Below are 20,314 nucleotides of genomic sequence, written 5' to 3'. Positions count from 1 at the left end.
TTATTAAATTTGTAATAAATTATTATTAAATTTTAATCTAACGAAGCAGCGAGCTGCCTCCGCTTCTTAATGCAAATCCTCTTAAAAATTTAATTAAACTTGATATAAATTATATAATCAAGTGGTTTAGTTTTTTATTTTTTTTTTCTTAACATGTTCCATGTTGAGGCGTCAACTCCTCATTAGTGTGGCGTCAACTCCTCATTAGTGTGCACAAAAGGTTGATTTTATGCCCAAACCGTATTGAAGTTATTCTCTAGCTTGAAACACAAAAGAAAATAATAATAATAATAATATAACCATTTACACCAAATAATTTATCTCATCTTGACAAAATACATCATTAACAAAATACTTATGATAAAACCACCAGCAAAATGAGTCGGGCTGACAAAATAGGTGCATGTCATGATCTGTTTACGACTCATTTATCCTATGCATGTTTTTTTATAATAAGATTTACCTAAGCATCATAAAAAATAGTTACATGCATAAGATAAACAGATACTTGTTTATTTGTCAGGTACCTATTTTGCCGGCCAAAATCACCAACAAAACCATCAAAATCACTGTCTTAATTGGTTTTCACCATTGGAGAGGTACTTAGCAGCCAAATATGAGCACCATGGCTTTTTCTTTGCTTTGGAAATCTCCGTAGCCACTTCATAAGGAGGACTGGCTTAATTGAAGTCCCCCTCTTTTAGAGATTCTGGTGGTGCCGGGGGGATCGGAGAGCCTCCTCCGAAGGTTCAATGGTGGGCAGTAGGCATTGGACTAAAATAAATAAAAAATTCATAAAATTAATTTTGGTTAAAGATAAAATATACCACCATCATTATCACTAATATTAAATTATGCAAGAAATGGAAGCAAAAGCCGGCATAACCGGAGATTCTCTCAGGTGTACTACCCGCCTTTCCCGTCATTATAAAAGACAGTAATCTCTAGAACTACTTCATAGTCAATATTGCATTCTCTACTAGTGTCTGTTTATTCTCAGCTTCTCTGAGTAGAAGCAGAGGAGAGTGATCAGAATGAGCGAAGCGGCTGGCATGGATTGCATTTACAGAGACCCCAATGCACCCTTAGAGGCTCGTGTCAAAGACCTTCTTTCTCGAATGACATTGGAAGAGAAGGTCGGCCAGATGACCCAGATTGAGCGCATCATCGCCCAACCCAACCCCGACCTCATCAAACACCTCTGCATCGGTACACCCTCCTCTCTCTCTCTCTCTCTCTCTCTCTCTCTCTCTCTCTCTCTCTCTCACGTATTTGGCTCAGATTCTACATGTAACACGTAAATTGTTTAGATTGAAAATAAAGGTTTGAAGTCAATACCTTTGTTCTTGTACTATAATAAATCACCACTTACATGTGTAGTATACGGGAATGAGTGTGAATGGTTAAACTCCATGTTGGTAATTGTCAGTCAGGAGTGAGTGATTGTTATGAACGACGAATGGATATTTCATTTACGCATTTTTCCATACAACTGGTGAGCTATTGTTGTAGGGAGTATTCTCAGTGCTCCTGGAAGTGGACCCAAAGAGAATCCATCGGCTGAGGATTGGGCGGACATGGTTGACAAGTTTCAGAAGAAAGCGCTTGAGTCGCGGCTTGGGATACCGCTTATATATGGGACTGATGCGGTTCATGGTAACAATAGTATCTATGGCGCCACTATATTTCCTCACAACGTTGGCCTTGGAGCTACCAGGTTAGTGTTAGACTGTGTCCCTGGGATCCTTGGGTTTCTTACATAATTAGTCACTTTTTTTGGAAAAACTAAAATACACACAAGGAAAGAAACAAATATCTAAGGAAAACAAAAGGGCTAAAACAGCTAGCTTCATAGATCCTCAATTCATACATTGCACTCAAACCACTACATTTCAACAATCCTGGCCTCAATACTAGCAGCAGTAGTATTCCATGATTCTCTCTTTAATTGATGTGAAACTGTTGAAAAAAAGAAAATCTATTGATGTAGCAATTAACCTATTACTATTTCTTTAATTCTTTGAAATTTACTTAGCAGCCAAATGGAAGGTGATTGGTCTTGTAGCTTCAGAACCACTTATACTTTTACACTCTGTGATAGGGATGCAGATTTGGTTCGAAAGATTGGTGAAGCAACAGCACTTGAACTTAGGGCAACAGGCATTCACTATGCTTTTGCTCCCTGTGTCGCTGTAAGTATTATAAATTTGTTTTGAAGTGATTGCACTGTTTGAGTTAACTGATAAATTAAGTTTCAAAGCATGATACAAATTATGAGTAACCCAACTTGGTGTAAACACAAAGTAGCTTGCAATTTATTAATTGGTTTCTAATTGGAAGAAGATTGTGGTTGTTCACTGATTTCGCAATTTCTTTATGCTTGGCAACGTCTGTGGATGATATTGAGTGAGTTTTATCTTTGAATGTTGTTGTCATTTCAATAATTTAGTTCATTATTGTAGTGTATAGAAATTAACAAACTTGTTTATTAAAAAATGATCGTGTCATTTGGTTGAAGCTCGCCATATAAATTGTAAACAATGATGATGTGCAAGACCATATGAATCCTCATTTTTGCATTATTGATCATAGGATCCTGGATTATATATACCGCTTTATGTGGTGAGTAAGGTGCACTACTCCACCAGACTTCTCTTTCCTGCCATATGAAGTACAAAATTATGTGTGTATCATAAAATTATAAACCATAGTTTTGAGGCAAGGTGACTTTTTTTCAGATAAAATTGTAGGACCTAAAAGATCTAATATATAAATGAGACATATTATTTGTATCGTTAATATCTTCCAATGGGATACCATACCTTGGATTTCATACTGTGAGCTGGAGTTTGAACAAAACATAGATTCATATTGCTCTCCCATCTTCTTTCTTCGCATTTTTTCCTCTAAAATTTCTGTTTGTTAATAACAAATTTTTGAAAAAATTCATTTACGTGGGTTCTGGCAGGTATGCAGAGATCCCAGATGGGGAAGATGCTACGAGAGTTACAGTGAAGACACTGAAATTGTTAGAGAGATGACATCCTTGATCACGGGCTTGCAGGGCAAGCCGCCTGATGAACACCCAAAAGGCTACCCTTTTGTGGCTGGAAGGTAGAGAAAAGTCATTGATATCCTCATATCTTTAATGACTATACTTTTGGTATATTTAATCAATTTACTCATTAAGCAAGCTCATTTTCCGAATCCGTCGTCAATTTAAATACATAACATACTAGTTGGCCAAAAAATATGACAACTAAAGAACTAATTTTTGCCTTTTCTTTTTGTTTTGTTCAAACCAATGAGTCTCAGGCACTTAAATTAAAACTTTTTTGAGGTTCACTTGGGACTCAAGGATAAACTTTTCGTACTTCTTTTTCCCTATTTGTATTTTATAATGAAAATATAAAACAAGACTCCAAACTACTCCTAGAAGTGTGGTTGAATAGGTGTATGCCAATATAATGCAGAATTAAAAAACAAACCAATCACAACCAAACAATCACCAGAATATGAAAAGCCGTAGAGCAATTGGCACATATATTTTAGTGACGAAGTGGAAACCTTTTGAAGAAGTCTTTAAAAGTAACAACACTCCGCGGCAGCCTACCCAGAAAATCAATCTACTAAGAAGAATTAATTTGTACCTATAATCACACTGACAAAACTTTTGTAATGGACTCCCTCTAAGCAATTCTTCTTCTTGATCTTGTCTCTTGGAACTTCAATATTGCTTCAGCAAATTTTCATGGTTGATGGTTGAAGACAACCTAAACTCTAAGAGAGAACTAACTTGAAGCTCTAAATCTAAAACTGTCTCTTAGCACAATGAATTGTATAATACAAAACCCTTACAAATTCGTTCTTAGAAGTCCCCTTAAATAGACTTGAAAATCATGAGCAGCAAGAAAGGGATCTGATTCCAGAATATTGTGGAAATCGGAAATCCGTTCAAATGGGTAAGTGGTCCGTTCGAACGGTACTAGGTTAAACCTTGAAAACAAGGTTTTCTTCTAGCGGCTTGTCCAAACAACAAACTTGGAATGCTGAATAGGACGAAGCTCTCTGGAAAGACGTCATTCTTCATCCGTTCGAACGGCACTTGGAACGGAGCTTAGAAGGGATCTCTCAAGAAATCTTCCGTTCGAACGACGCTTTAGAACGGAGCTCTGTCAAACTTCATCAAAGTATTTTGTGCACCGAATTAGCCAACACTAAAAACCTAACATAGTGTGCCTAAAATAATGTTGTCCTGTTCACATATCTTTTGATACTTAAAAATAGTAATACAACTAATATAACTCTTCATACTTCCAAGCTTTATATTCACCTTTTTTCGTTCCTTCTATTGCCAATTCCTCTGCTAGCAGCCATTTGTTGGACTGTTTCTCATAATCCCACTTTTGATATCCAGAAACAACGTTATTGCTTGCGCAAAGCATTTTGTAGGAGATGGGGGCACTGAAAATGGAAAAAATGAGGGGAATACTATATCATCTTATGAGGACCTAGAGAGGATCCATATGGCACCTTATCTGGACTGTATTTCTCAGGGTGTTTCAACTATTATGGCATCCTATTCTAGCTGGAATGGACGTAAACTGCATTCTGACCATTTCCTCCTGACAGAAATTTTAAAAGATAAGCTAGGTTTTAAGGTAAAAATCCTGATAGTATTCATATATTCTGAAAAAAAAGTCAACTTTTTGTCTTGTCAATTTACAGTACTATAATTGGCAATTTCGGTATTCTACTGCAAAAATAGTTTTGCACATTTTGGTTCATGGATTTTCAGTCTCCAAATATTCTTCTTGTTGATCAATTTGATGAGAGAAATTGCTAACTGTAGTCAAATTCCTTTTTATTATTGTGTTTTTGGTGTTGTTGTGGGATTACAGTTACTGTACATCTAGAAAAATATTTGGTCAATATTCTGCCGCAGGGTTTTGTAATTTCTGACTGGGAAGGAATTGACGAACTTAATGAACCTCGTGTCGAAAACTATCGAAAGAGCATTTGCACTGCTGTTAAGGCAGGAATAGACATGGTAGAGTTTGAACTCCAAATCAAAGCCTAAACTAAAGTTGCCTTTATTTATGTCTTCCTATTCCTGACTGAGAAAATATGCAGGTGATGGTGCCTTATCGATATGAATCATTTGTGAAGGATTTGATATCTCTGGCTAAAGAACAGGAGATGCCAATGGAGAGGATTGATGATGCTGTTGAACGAATACTTAGAGTGAAGTTTCTTGCTGGTGTTTTTGAATTTCCTTTTACAGATAGGTCTTTGCTCGACACGATTGGTTGCATGGTAACTTTTGCATCTTTTTTCATCAAGCTTAATAGTCATCTCTCCCTTGAATTTGACCCCTTTTCTGCCCTTCCATATATGATAAACATACAACTTGAGGAAGAAAAACAATTTCTGAATCAGGAACCAGTTTTTTTTTTTTACAATATATCATATTATAATCAATGGTGGATATAATTGAATGCTTTTAATTAGCGTCCAACTACAATATGTAACTGCAAATGATTTTTTACCTCAAAGTTGAGAAAAACTTTTATCTTTGAAATTTTCTGCAGTTGCATAGAGATATTGCACGTGAAGCAGTCCGCAAGTCATTAGTTCTTTTGAAAAATGGCAAGGATCCTAAGAAACCTTTTCTTCCACTAGACAAAAATGCGAAAAGAATTCTTGTTGCTGGAACACATGCTGATGATCTTGGATATCAGTGCGGAGGGTGGACAGCCAACAAGTATGGAAAAAGTGGCAGAATTACAATCGGTACGCAGTTACACTTTTTTAAGTGTTAAGCAATATGTTAACTTTCACAATCAAAGTGACAAGATATTTAGCTTTGTAACTTTTTGTTATTTATATTCATCATGCTACTTGTTGATATTTTCCTTCTTATTTGCTTTACCTTTGTAAGATTGGTTTTTTATTTATCCACTTTCAGTTTATTACTGAAGCCATTTAACATCTGCGCTGTTCATTCTGTGTATTTAGTGATATATGATCGTACATCTGTCTTTGTTTGTCAAGAATCATGCAATATGTTACTCTATGAGCATGTCTAGGTTAAAATCTGCCCCAGCTTCCTACGAAAGGACACAGAAATAATCTTATAGTTAAAAAAGGAAATATATTTTGTTATGTCCTGTCAAGTTCTCCCGTTTTTGTTGCAACAAATAGTTTTATCTTTTATTGGAAATTTGTTGTAAGAAAGCATCTATGGACAATATATTCACCATTTGGATTTTTCTTTCTGGACGTAATACCATGAATGCAGTTTAACATTGAACTTATGATGCATTGCATTTTAGGCACAACCATTTTGGATGCTATTAAAGAAGCAGTGAGCGATGAAACAGAAATAATTTATGAGGAATATCCATCAGCAAACACATTAACACGCCGGGATTTCTCTTTTGCAATTTTAGCTGTTGGTGAAGATTCCTATGCAGAGAATGGTGGTGATAATCGGGGAAAGCTAGTAATCCCCTTTAATGGAGCTGACATAATAAGTTCGGTCGCTGACAATATTCCCACATTGGTGATTCTGATATCTGGAAGACCCTTAGTTTTAGAGCCATGGCTTTTAGAAAAGATAGATGCACTAATTGCTGCTTGGTTGCCTGGAAGTGAAGGAGGGGGAATTGCTGATGTTGTCTTTGGGGATCATGACTTCAAGGGCCGATTACCGGTGACATGGTTTAAACAGGTTGAACAACTGCCTTTGCATATTGAAGTCAACTCGTATGACCCTTTATTCCCTCTTGGCTTTGGGTTGACATACAAAGAGGAGAAATCTTTGAACTGATTAGTTGTGTAGCCAAGGCTGGTTTAAAAGATGGGGTTTCTCAAAAATCATTTATGCAGAAACAGCTCGTCCATGAATAGATTTCCCATTGATATCCAAGTTGGCCGTGTTCAGCTCCATATATGTGGGATGTGCCTAACTGGATTCAAGGCCATTAGCTTATGTTTTGGGTTAGTGTGGTGTCCAAATGTGTATATAAATGTACTATTTGTGAACTCGTCTTTCTTTCCCTAATAGCATCCCTTATGTTTTATTGATGCCACGTGTGCCTTAAATCCTGATGTAGTCTACTACTCTGATTTGTTTTGCCTGCAAGGGTATGAAGTCTTTAAGAAGTGACTGTATTTCAGTTTGCGTGTTCTAAAGCAAAATTGAGGAAAATATCTTGTTTGGAAGTGCATTTTTAAAAAAATTAGTGGGTTGAAAACATTAAAAATTTTACGTTTTCAAATCGTAAAGCGTTCATTTTTAAAAACGTAAAATTTTAAAAGCCAAACTGCAATTTTAAAGACCTGATTGCAATTTTACCAAATGTTAATTGTGTTTTTAGAATTTTTTTTCATTAACCACGTCTTAAAATCACTATTTCTTTAAACCGTGTGTTTTGAAATTATTAAACCAAACAGACTAAATGTATGATACATCTTCTACTTCCCATACCTCTATATGTTCGTTTTTTTAGGATGTATAGCATGAGAACCTCCGCAATGATTTCTCTATATTTCCATCTAAAATAGCTAATTAAAGTTATTTTTTCTATTTTAGTTAATAACTTTTCAAATGTATTCCACATTCGATTATATATTATTTCTTTATATCATTCAAATATTATTTCTCCATTTTTTTTTTTAATTCTTTCTTTGCTCCATGCCAGATTGACAACAAGTGGGGTTGGATATTGAGGTAATGGTATTCGGTAGAAAGGAAATGGGATTCAGAGGAATTTGGGTTGCGTTAGAAAGAGGAAGAGAAGAAAGAGGGAAAGAGAAATAATAAAGAAATAGTGAGAGGGAAAGAGAAACGTTTTTTTTTTTTTTTTTTTTTAGGCTTTTGTTAGCCATTTTACATACAACTCCAAAATGCAAAAACCATTGTGAGTGTTCTAAGTGTAACACCTAAGCAATAAAAATTGGAATGTTTTATTAGAATTATAAAACATGTTACGGACTAGGTGTCAATTGTATTGAATACCTCTCAATGTGAGGGTTCCTCGTATTATATAGAAATTGTCTAGGTATTTATAGGCTGTATTTCAGCGATTACAGCAATCTAGGGAAATAAATAAGGTAACTAAAATCTACCTATTAATTACAATATACTATAGTTATAATACAAGAACATGCCATAACTAGAAAGACTAATTATAGCTAAATATATAATGATATATATAGACCGTATCTGACTGACATCCCCCCTCAAATTGATGCTGGTCGATCAAGAAGCATCAATTTGCCCACAAGGAACTGATGACGTTGTCGTGTCATAGCCTTCGTGAAGACATCAGCTATCTGGAGATCAGTGGAAACATGAGGAAGAGAGATAACACGAGTGTCCAAGGCTTCCCGAATAGAATGACAGTCTACCTCAATATGCTTCGTACGTTCATGGTAAACAGGATTAGCAACTATTTGAATGGCACTAGTATTATCAGCATAAAGAGGAGTAGAATCAGTTTGAGAAAAACCAAGCTCAGCCAGAAGCCCACGAAGCCAAACAATCTCAGAACAAGCAGCAGACATTGCCCGGTATTCAGATTCAGTAGATAATTTAGAAACGCGAGCTTGCTTCTTACTCTTCCAAGAAATCAAAGAATCACCAAGAAACATGCACCAACCCGTGACAGACCGCCGAGTGTCAGGACATCCTGCCCAATCCGCATCACTATAAGCAACAAGGCGAAGAGGAGAGCCGGTTGGAAAGAACAACCCACGGCTAGGGGACCCTCGAAGATATCGAATGATACGTCGAACAGCAGCTAAATGAAGATGGCGTGGAGTTTGCATAAACTGGCGAACCTGCTGGACAGCGAAGGAAATATCAGGCCGAGTAATAGTCAAATAGTTCAAGCTGCCTACCAACTGTCGGAACACAGTAGGATCAGAGAGAAGATCACCCTCCTCACGTCGATATTTCACATTAACCTCCATAAGAGTATCCACCGAAGAAGAATCCTGAAGACCAGCCAGGCTAATCAAGTCCTGGGTATATTTGTGTTGATTCAAGAATATACCGGAAGAATCAGTATGCACCTCCAACCCCAGAAAATACGTAAGAGGACCAAGGTCTTTCATATGAAAAGAGTCTTGAAGATTCCGCTTGAGATGTGCAATCAAACTAGAGTCGGTGCCCGTAATGACAATGTCATCCACATACACAAGTAAAAGAACGAGACCAGTCGGAGTCTTGCAAAGGAACAAAGAAGAATCATATTGGCTTTGGACAAAGGACAAGCGAAGCAGAGTAGACCTGAATTTTTCAAACCATGCCCGGGGAGCCTGTTTTAAGCCATAAAGAGACCGCTTTAACTTACACACAGCGGCAGATGGAGAAGAAAACAAACCCGGAGGAGGAGTCATGTAAATATCCTCTTTGAGATCACCATGAAGAAAAGCATTTTTGACATACATCTGGTGAAGTGGCCAGCCTTGGGAGGCGGCAATAGAAATAATTGTACGCACTGTGGTCATCTTCGCGACCGGAGCAAATGTCTCCTTGTAGTTCACCCCATATTCTGCCTATTCCTAAGAGCAACTAATCGGGCCTTATACCGATCCAGAGTCCCGTCAGAGCGAAGCTTAATCGAGTAAACCCATTTACAACCAATGGCTTTAACATGAGAGGGGCAAGGAACCACATCCCATGTATGATTGTCTTGGAGAGCCCGAAGTTCCTCATCCATCGCTTTCCGCCAACATTCATATTTTACAGCCTCGGAAAAACATGTAGGGATGGAAATAGAAGATAAAGTAGCATTATAAGAAGTGTGGGAAAAACCATACCTATCAGGAGGACGTGATACCCTAGTAGAGCGTCGAGGACCAGACTCATGAACTGTCTCAGATGGCGGGTCAATCGGAGGAGTTGTCGGAACAGTTTCAGATGAAGGGTCAGTCTCGGTAAGGGGCAAAGTTGGTAGACGTCGAGTATACACAATTCCAGGTTTGAACCGCTCAGGCAAAAGAGGCAAGTCATCAAAACAAGGTAGAATACTAATCTCAGGCAATGATTCAACATATGTAGAAAAGAAACATTGATTCTCAAAGAAAACAACATTACGAGATATATGAATTTTGTTAGAACAAGGATCATAGCAAACATAACCTTTGTGAGAAATACTATAACCCATAAAGGCACATTTAACAGATTGAGCTGAAAGTTTGTGACGTTTATGAGGAGGTAAATGAACAAAGCAAACACATCCAAAAGTATGCAAATCAAGATAGCTAGGATGCTGATGATGCAATCGATAATAAGGAGAATCAAAATTCAAGACCTGAGAGGGCAGTCTATTAATTAAGTAAATTGCGGTAGATAATGCCTCAACCCAGAATTTAGAAGGAACAGATGACTCAAGCAATAAGGTGCGAACAACGTCCAAGAGATGTCGGTTCTTTCGTTCCGCCACCCCATTTTGTTGCGGAGTATAAGGACAAGAGCGCTGAGAGACAATTCCTTTGTGGTGTAAGAAATCATGAAACTCGCGAGACATGTATTCTCCACCAGAATCAGACCTCAAAATCTTAATACTTGTAGAAAATTGGTTCTCAATATACGCTACAAAGGTCTGAAAAACAGACAGGACCTCAGATTTGGCCCGAAGAAAATAGACCCAAGTATACCGACTGAAATCATCTATGAATGTCACAAAATATTTATATCGAGCATGAGAAATTATAGGAGAAATGCCCCATACATCACTATGCACAATATCAAAGCATTTTTGCAGCACGACTACCATGAGAAGAAAACGAAAGAGTTTTACTCTTACCAAGCTTGCATACAGAATAGTCAAATGACAAATTTTTAGAAACACGTTCTTTATTGCCTAACAAACCAGAATTTAACATATGAGACAGAATAACAGAGTTTGGATGACCCAAACGTTTGTGCCATACTTCGTTCGGAGTGTTAACTGTCATACAAGCCAAAGATAAACAACTAGGAATTGAAAAGTGCAGTGGAAATAGTCTGCCAACTTTAGGCCCCTTCGCGAGTATCTTCCCCGACACCTGATCCTGCACAAGACAACCATCACGAGAGAAATGGACATCACAGTTTTTTTCAACTAACTGGCCAACTGAAATAAGACTACTAGAAAGTCCAGGAGATACATAAATATCTCTGAATGAAGGATTGATATCTCCTACTTCAGTAATAGCTAAATGACTCTCATTAGCTACTTGAATATGGGATGAACCATGATATGGACGAACATTGCAATGAGTATCGGACGATCTGGTCATATGATTGGATGCAGCAGAATCAATAAGCCAAGACTTAGAAGAAATAGTACCATTACCTTGGAGCCCTAAGGCTGAAAAGGCTGACATAATCATCTGCTGGACCATTTCAGGAGTAAGAATAGCTGATCCGGCCGCAGAAAAAGCTGAGGACATCACTGGAGCAGAAGAGGTGTTCACTGCAGCCTGATAGGCAGTAGCTTGACGATTATGAGGTCGAATGGGACATTCTTTGATAAAGTGGCCCTGTTTCTTACAGTAGTTGCAAGATTTCTTTGCACAGTTGGCAGCAATATGACCATACTCCTTGCAGCTGAAACACTGGACCTTGCGCATATCCTTACCTTTCCCTTTCCCATGGGCTGCATAGGCTACTGGATTCGGGTTGGAATCTTGCTGGAACGTAGCCTGTGTGAGAAGACGCTGCTCCTCGCGAAGTAACTCTCCAAAACAAACATCCAAAGATGGAGAAGGATCCCGATTCATTAAATTTGAGCGAATAATCTCAAATTCAGGGCGCAATTTCATCAGGAATTGATCTCTCTTGCTTTGCTCATGAACTGCCTGAACAGCAGAAAGAGATGCAGCAGGTACCTTCGCATAAACCATATCAGAAAATTCTCCCCACAAATTTTGAAAACCAGAAAAATACTCCGGAATGGAGAGATTGCCTTGAGTGTAACTAGCAATCTCATATTCTAGCTGAAAACGGCGTGCGGTATTGTCCTGATGATAAACTTTCAACAAATACTCTCACATAGTCTTCGCAGTCTTATAGGGCCTCAGATTGAGCACAATAAGAGGATCAACAGACCCTAAGATCCAAGACATCACACGTGCATCCTTGACCTTCCACTTAGCCAACTCCTTAGTTTCCGTAGGAGCTGGATCACTACCGTCAATATGGCCCCACAACTCTTTTCCCATAACAAATAATTGAAACTGAAATTCCCAAGCAGAATAATTTTTTCCAGTAAAACGAACCCCAAAAGCCTCGCTAGAAGACATGATGAAATAAGAAAATTAGAAATTAAAACACCTGATAAAGGAGTAATAGGCCCACCAGATCTGTTGGACAGCAAGCCCAAGTCCACACAAGTCAAACACCAATCAGCAACCCCAAACAGCAACTAAGCCCAAGCCCAGCAAACCCAAAGTTACCAGCAACTAAACATATGAGCCCACAGCTACCAATCAAGCCCAAGCCCACCAAACAGCACCCAAACAGCACCCAAATAACACCTTACGTCTTCACCAAACAGAAACAGCAACCAAAACGATCATGCGACCACGCTGCCGTCAGCCCAAATCCTCCAGAATCGCCGACAGCCCAAAACGACCACGCCGCCGTCAGCCCCTACTCCTCCAGAATCACAGACAGCCCCAAATCCTTCACGACCACGCCGCCGTCAGCCCCAAATACACCAGAATCGCCGACAGCCTAGATCGCCGACAGCCACCAAGGAGATCGCCGAAAGCCCAAGTCTGCCGACAACCACCACAAATCGCCGGAAACGCTCCACACCACACCAAAATAGAATCCGCCACACCTGAACCTGCCGACAGCACCAAATCTCCGACAACCCAGATCGCCGACAACCACCAAGGATTCTGCACAACCTCCAAAGGCTCTCCCGACAGCCACTAATCAATGTAGACTGCCTCGACCCTCAACAAAAAACTGCCAAATAGCAGTTTAGAACCCACCAGAATGATCGAAATTATCGACCGCCACAAAAAAAACAACAGGTAACTGAAAACCTAGAACAACCCTAATTTAGATGATGGCTCTGATACCATGTCAATTGTATTGAATACCTCTCAATGTGAGGGTTCCTCGTATTATATAGAAATTGTCTAGGTATTTACAGGCTGTATCTCAGCGATTACAGCAATCTAGGGAAATAAATAAGGTAACTAAAATCTACCTATTAATTACAATATACTATAGCTATAATACAAGAACATGCCATAACTAGAAAGACTAATTATGGCTAAATATATAATGATATATATAGACCGTATCTGACTGACACTAGGTACAACTTGACCCGTTAAGTCTCGAGCCAATTGGAGTTGATAATTTGACTTAAAAACTTAGAAAATATTTGGACTAAAGAGCCCCGTCCTGACGAGAAACAAGCCTATGGTAAAATTTGGTGAACACGCTTTTTTTTTTTTTTTTTTTTTTTTTTTTTTTCGCTTCTAGACCAAAAGGAGGCTCCGTTCAAACGAAAATGGAAGACATGGGCAAAATGGTTCCGAGAATAACTATCCAAGGAACAATTCGAGACAAACAGTAGAGAACCAACTGTTATAAAAGGCGACCCAATGCCAGGTAAGATAACTTTTGGTCTCTTTCCAAAACTTTACTTTGCTTCCATTTCAAGCAATTTCCTAAAATACATACCGACTTAACCATTAGAATCATCTCCTGCCAGTTCACACCGACAAGCTCTATTGTTTACTTTTTAACGTAAGCCCCCACAAAAGATTGTGGCCATTGGCCAATGAAGAAGTAGTCTAAAGAATCACACGCACACTTGCCCACAGAGAGCCTCAGAAACTTTGATCAGTTTCTTTTCCCTAGCAAGACTTGGGGCTTCCTCCAAGTACATCTGTTTCAAGTTTGATTCAGTAAAAGCAGATTTAAGAATCAGAATATTGTTGAGTAAATAGAGGAAGCTAGATGGCCGAAAGTGTGAAGTTGTGAGATACTGTGGTATATGGTTACAACTTGTTAAGGTATTTGATCAAATTAAAGAATAAAGTGGCCAAGGTGCTTTCCAATGCAACTTGCTCAAATGCTTCTCCTTTTGAAAAGATGGCGGTTTGCTTTGTCATCTACTGTTGAAAAAACTAATTGGAATGACCACACTGCTCTCATCTTCCCCTGAATTCTTTGCTTAATGGATGGGACTGAATATACTATGTGCGAGTCATGTGGGGATGCTTACTAGGCTTTTCATCATAGTAGGTGCTACAGAAATTTGCTGCTAGTGACACACAGAAAAAAACAACTCAAGAGAAAGGAAAGAATGAGATATAAGAATGGCACAATAGAATTAACATATATTCTATTTTTTAATGCTTTTTAGATGGTGTTTTTTGTTTGAAAAAATGGACCGATAAGACATAATGGTGAAAGTAATTATTTTGAGTGTTTTATGTTTTGAGTTGTTTGGAAAGGAAAAAACAAAAGCGAGAAAGAAAAATTGTTATCAAACAAAGCCGAACGTAGATAGCATAGTGAGAAAACTTAAATTAGTTATGCAACAAAATTTAACAGATAAATTTAATTGTTTAATAGTTAACATAGCAAGTGTTATGTGAACCGTTACGTCAATTTGTAAGAAATTTGTAATAAAAGTTGTAATACCTCTTACAGCGTTGTTATGTGTATATTTGCATGTGCAAAACCTAACTTAATCCACTTAAAAATTAAGTTTAAAATTCTTAATGGTTATTTGCACCAAATCTGATATCTAAATGGAATTACTTTGTACTTCACCAATCATTATGCTACCATGTCTATATTAGGCGAAAACCATAAGTTAATGCCCTAATCAATTAGTAGCAAGATTCTTGATGGCCTATCAATAGGGACAAGAAACCTCACCGTTTTATGATTATGATTTAATGTTGTTGTCTCTAACGGTGTAAATAATGCTACGTCATTTAAATTTTTTGAATGACGTGCTAACATTATTTATTACGTGCCATCGTCTACACTGTTAGATACATGCAACAATATTAAATCATGACTATAAAATGACTCCTCTCCATTTCAAGATGTTATAAGCTGTAATATTTTATAATAATTGTTACTTTGTCTTATTAGATGACCATCATTAGCTCAACAAAGCACTTAATTAGGAAGAAGATTCTTGTTCCAAGGGAAAAAGAAATCAGAAAGGAAATGAGAGGCCAATGAAATTTCCCCACCCAAAAAAGAGAATCTCAAAGCCCATTAGAGAGGGTATCAAAGTGCAATCTACACTGATTAAGAAAAGGTAAAGAACTCTTTCTGCCTAATGAAAAGGTAGATGATAGTTTGTCTCCATGAACGGGATCAAAATTTGTCTCCAGATATAGAGAACAGTGAAACCATTAAAATTATGTTAAGGTGGTTGGTGCCGTACACTTAGAATCACAAAAAAAAAAAACCACTATGCCTTTTCTTGGACACACTCAGACCAGTCGCATGCTGCTGCTACAGTCATGCCACCATTGACGACGAAATCCGGGAGAGAGAGAAAAGGATTTAAGCATAGATTACTGGGGTAATCCAACATGAATCTTACTTTGTACTATATATTAATACTTCTAAACAGGATCTTCTTCTCTCTACCAGGATCACTTGAAAAAGATCCCACATCGAAAAAAAAAATCAAAAATAAAAAAGATTGCCAAAAGAGAAATGGGTTGGGGCATGTGATGCTTCAGTTAGTGCATGTAGTGTCAGCATCGACTATGGCTGGGAGGTCAAGCTCAGTCAAGTAGGCAATTTTTGATGCTGGGAAATTTGATTTGTGAAACAGTCTAAAAGGGTTCAAAAGGAAAAGTTGTTGGCAATCAGAAACTACGGAAAACCAAGCCTGAGCTGAGTGGGTGCTCAGTGACTCGGCCAACTTGAAATCATCATATAAAGTGCAGAATCCAGTGTAACTTTTCAAGGTGAAAATTTAGAGCTAAGCCACCTAGGATGCCAGCAATGCTTCACCAAATTTGAAGCAAAACTTTTGCTCTTGTTTAGGCATAACTCCAAATTTTAAGGCATTTGTGTGTGGTTCGATCGAGTGACTGAGCCAGGATTTTGGTTTTCGGGCAAACGTATCTATTAATGCATAATCACTTTCTGGATTCTAATCTAATCTCATAGAGACCATTCTTTGGGGGATCAAATGAAACTAGTACAAAGAAACCCAAGATTGAGATTCTTTCCCACTCAATTTCACCGTACAGAATTTGCAGTTCCGAGAGAAAACATTAATCCTTGACCACTTAAAAGTTCATAGCTATGGACTAACTCAGGGTTTGAATAACATATTCACATAAAACTAAAAAAAAGCAAAAAACACAGCTATACTAGCAAACAGGACAAAGATATGGCGGTTCAAGCCATTGAAAGTAGAAAACAACAACTGCTATCTCTCATCCGTGGGGGTAGTGCTGTGCAGAGTGCATTTGGAAGACCATATTTTGAGGTCCGATGTAAGATTCATGTGAAACACCTCTTGCCAGATTTTGGCCCTGCATTTTAAGCCCATAAGAGTTAATAATCCCATAAGGAGAGGTCATGAACACGTTTCCATGTGTTGGGTTGAAAGCCATGGCTGCTCCACCATTTGCCTGATTCCATTGAAAAGGTGTTCTGGGCGTGGCGGCGGAATTCGCCTGCTGCGGCTGCTGCTGCGGCGGCGGCGGAGGCGGGTGAAGCACCGTAGAGTTGTCCGGCGAAGAGGGTATTTTGTTGTCCGGTGACGGAGTTTTCGCATCGATGAGATTAACAGTTGTTATGTCATGGATGCTAGCTCTCCGCTTATCTTTCCCTCCTGAAAGCTGCCTGATGAAGTATTTCTGAGCATGGCTAGCCACCTGCGTCGGTGTCCTAGTGATAACGAAATTCCGGGAGATATTTCTCCAGTCACCTTTGCCGTACTTTTTCAGTCCCATTAGAAACAATCTGCAGGCGATTATTAAAATCCCATGTCAAAGAAGAAGCAAAATTATAACATGAATAACTAGCAAACCACCTAAAACAGTACACATAATACATAAATATCAAAAGCTTGATAAAATATAGCCACTTGATGACTTAATTCCTAGAATTCATATAAAAATTGTGCTTTTTATTTATTTATTATTTTTTATATATGATTTCGTGAAAGTAGATTCTAGTGTTAAACCAATCCTAGTCCAAGTACTAAAGTTTTGTGCCGCATCACATTAAACTTTTACCATTACGTAAAATTTAAGCAGAAGAAGAATTTGATAGGAAAACTTACTTATGCTCATCTTCTGTCCATGGAACCCCTTTCTTTCTCTCCTGCTCCGGCCGAGTTGCAGAAGATCTCTTCCCGCCGATGCCGTACGATTGCCGGAAACCATCATAGCCATGAGTGTTCACCCAATCCAATGTGAAAGCTGAGGTAGTATATCCAGGAATTGGTATCAGCCCTGCCTCTATATTGTTAACATCAGCTTCCAATTCCAAGTACTGCTTCATCACATCCCTAACAGATTTTCCCGGGATCATCGCCGCCACTTTGTGCCATCGGTCCGGCGACTCCTTGTCGTACAGCGCCAGCGCGTTTTCGAACATCTTATTCTCCGCCGGAGTCCATTTCACACTCTTACTCTCGTCGGGAAGCCAACTCCCGTTCGGAATAAACGGTGCAGGGGGGAGAATTTCCATTTCCCACTTCATCAAATCGAATTACCATGCAAATTACAGCAGCCCACAAGCAAAATTTGAAGAAAATTCACAGCTTTGATTGGTCTTAACTGATTTGTGATTGTGAATATAAGATTTGGCTCAAGATTTTGAATTGGTGAAACAGAGAAAAGTAAGAGCAAGAAGGGGGAGCCCAGAGAAGGAAATGCAGAGTGGTGGAGGTTTCACTGCAATACCATCAGCGTTAAATCAAGAAGCATTTTGAAAGGAATCAGAATACCTTTTTGCGCATAGGCATACCCTGAGGAATCTAGTAAAGACCAACCTTTTTCAAAAATCAGAGATAATGTCACAAATTAAATTAAAAAGGAAAGTAATTTAGCTACTCCATAATGGAACCCTAGAACCAAGTACTGAGATCTGAACCCAATGGACTTTCCAAGGAACACAAACAGAAACAGAACAAAAGAGAAATACCCAGAAACAATTTTAAGAAAATGGAACAGAAATAAAATTTATGGGAATTCTTAAGGGAGTACAGCTTGTAGGTCAGACTTGCCAAAAAAGGAAAGTGCTTTCAAGTTAGAGCTAACTAACACATGTACCTCTAGCTGCAGCCTCTTGATATATCCCAATTGGGAAAGAAAAAGAAGCAGAGGACTCAGGTAAGGAACCAAGGAAACTTAAAAAACAAAACAACAAAAAAAAGGCTGGAAATTAAAAACCCAATTGGGAAATAAGAGAGACACTTGAACTCAGGATTTAGAGCAGTGAAAAAAAGCTGGTAAAGATCTGTTCTTTCTTCCTTTTCCTTGTGGCCTCAGCAACAAAGAAAAGAGAAGAAAGAAAAAAAGTTAGTGAAACTATGAAGGGAAAGAGAGAAAATAGAGAACCTGAAAAGCAAGTTAGCAAGCTTCAAGGAATGAATCTTTAGTGTTGCTTTGGGCAGTGAGAGAGAGAGGCAGAGAGAGAGAGAGAGAGAGAAAAGCTGAGACTGAAGGTGGTGCGCTGTGATTGGAGAGGATGGTGTTTGTGGATAGTGCAACTTATGGAAAAGTTCCCTCTTATCATAATAGACTCACCCCCCTCTTCTCCATTTATTTCAGATATAATAAGATACTTAGGGAAGACCATTTTCCTTTTTTATTTTTTATTTTAATTTTATTTTCTAATTTTGATGTTATAAAAAAATAGGGGCTGGCAGCTCATGACGAATGATGGAACCTCACCTGTACTGCACTATAGTCAATGGGGCTCCACAAAATGCACCCATCATTGCTCCCAACCGTCTGATGAAGTATTGACTACAATTATGATTGGTTTATTAACTTTCTTCCTTTGCTCTTTCTTTTGTGGCTAAAGAGGTAGCCGCCAAGACAACGGTCCAGATCAATGGTAAAATTTCACTCCAGCAAATTGATGCTGTGGGCCCCCCACACTGTTTCAACTTACTGGCTTCTCATTGGGCAGTCACCCCCTGCATAATTGTATTGGTTATGATCTCAAGGAGCTGGGTCCGTTACAACGGCACTGCTTCTCACCACGTGGCGTCGTTTAATTGGCTCGAACAAGCTGCACTATGTAGTCCAAGGCAGAAGCAGCCAACAAGGGTAACCCGCCAATTAGCTGGATCCACGTCAGGGGTCAAAAACCGTAATTATTGGACCAAGCCACACATAATTGCAACCCGTTTGTGAGGCTTTGGCCATCCAACCACCGCCTTTCACATCCCCTCACTTTTTTTTTTTTTGCATTGTTGGTTAGTGGAATTGAGTAGGAGAACAACGGAATCCACACTCTCTTCACTGGCGCGTACAGTCACTCTCGAATTAGGGGCTCACAACCCAGTAGGACCCACGCCTGCTTTTTCCAAACCCCACACGAAAACAGCACCTGTCACCCTGTAACCGGCGCGTGATACCACGCGCCGACCATGTTGGTTGTGCTCCACCGCCCATCCCTTTGATGCTCAACCAATACAACCAAGCGGTCCCCTTCTGATGTGACCAACTGCTCCACTGCTTTTGTCCTTGTCCTCCTCTTTCTCTCCCTCTCTCTCTTTTTCCCACTTTCCCTCCCATTGGAAATCCACACGTCTAGGGCTCCGCAGTCCCCACAACCGCCTCCCCCAGTCACTATCACAACAAATTTTCCGCTCCTTTTACCATCTTACCCATCATATTTCACCAATAAAATAAGTTTAACAAGGGCACTTTAGGCACTCAAATTTGTACCCACCCCCAGCTGCACCCCAATTTTTGGTTGTCCTCACATGTATGGAGCCCATACCTCGTGCTTAGATGGCTTGAACTCGTCCCAAATCGTAGGCCCATTACCAACATTGAGTAACCAACTTCAATTAGAGATTGAACATGTCGATTAAAGATTTAACTTGCCGACTTTTCTTTAAGTGTGTGATGATTTCTCAATTTTACTTGATGATTAGAAGTTAATTGTTGGTTGTGTCATTATGGGTGCCCTTCTTCTAACCTATAAGCCCCGACACTAAGAAAAATCAATAAATTTTTTTTCAAATTGAGTTGGAGGCTTTTATTGTAATCCTTTTTTTTTTTTTTTACATGTCTATAAAAAGGGAAGAAATATTCGAACCAGTAACTACTATTT

At 38.8% G+C, this 20,314-nt stretch overlaps 3 protein-coding genes across 4 annotated transcripts; 1 reads left to right on the top strand and 2 right to left on the bottom strand.

Annotated features, from left to right (window-relative positions):
• Positions 1–855: 855 nt before the first annotated feature.
• LOC132163577 (uncharacterized) lies at positions 856–7,059 on the top strand. 2 transcript variants are annotated; one of them, XM_088519003.1, is made up of 9 exons: positions 856–1,209; positions 1,513–1,717; positions 2,102–2,192; positions 2,969–3,114; positions 4,418–4,661; positions 4,946–5,050; positions 5,134–5,244; positions 5,592–5,793; positions 6,336–7,059. In XM_088519003.1, exons 1-9 carry the CDS (start codon positions 1,035–1,037, stop codon positions 6,830–6,832), a joined length of 1,776 nt encoding a protein of 591 aa, XP_088375129.1. In that variant the 5' UTR covers positions 856–1,034; the 3' UTR covers positions 6,833–7,059. The 2 variants fall into 2 exon arrangements, with proteins under 2 accessions (XP_088375129.1, XP_088375128.1); XM_088519002.1 differs by having other exon boundaries at positions 5,134–5,316.
• A 3,822-nt stretch (positions 7,060–10,881) lies between these two features.
• On the bottom strand, positions 10,882–11,916 carry LOC148584270 (uncharacterized). The gene is made up of 2 exons (XM_088519268.1): positions 11,352–11,916; positions 10,882–11,067 (listed from the first exon to the last, which is right to left on the bottom strand). Exons 1-2 carry the CDS (start codon positions 11,899–11,901, stop codon positions 11,030–11,032), a joined length of 588 nt encoding a protein of 195 aa, XP_088375394.1. The 5' UTR covers positions 11,902–11,916; the 3' UTR covers positions 10,882–11,029.
• A 4,290-nt stretch (positions 11,917–16,206) lies between these two features.
• On the bottom strand, positions 16,207–18,731 carry LOC132164135 (Homeodomain-like transcriptional regulator). Its single transcript, XM_059574564.2, has 2 exons — positions 17,301–18,731; positions 16,207–16,978 (listed from the first exon to the last, which is right to left on the bottom strand). The coding sequence occupies exons 1-2, from the start codon at positions 17,720–17,722 to the stop codon at positions 16,447–16,449; spliced, it is 954 nt and encodes a 317-aa protein (XP_059430547.2). The 5' UTR covers positions 17,723–18,731; the 3' UTR covers positions 16,207–16,446.
• Positions 18,732–20,314: the final 1,583 nt, after the last annotated feature.

The sequence above is a fragment of the Corylus avellana genome, chromosome 8, assembly GCF_965113065.1.
Source record: "Corylus avellana chromosome 8, dhCorAvel1.hap1.2, whole genome shotgun sequence".
Lineage (NCBI taxonomy): Eukaryota > Viridiplantae > Streptophyta > Magnoliopsida > Fagales > Betulaceae > Corylus > Corylus avellana.
The sequence above is the reverse complement of the archived record's forward strand: the minus strand, read 5'-3'. Positions and strand labels throughout refer to the sequence as shown.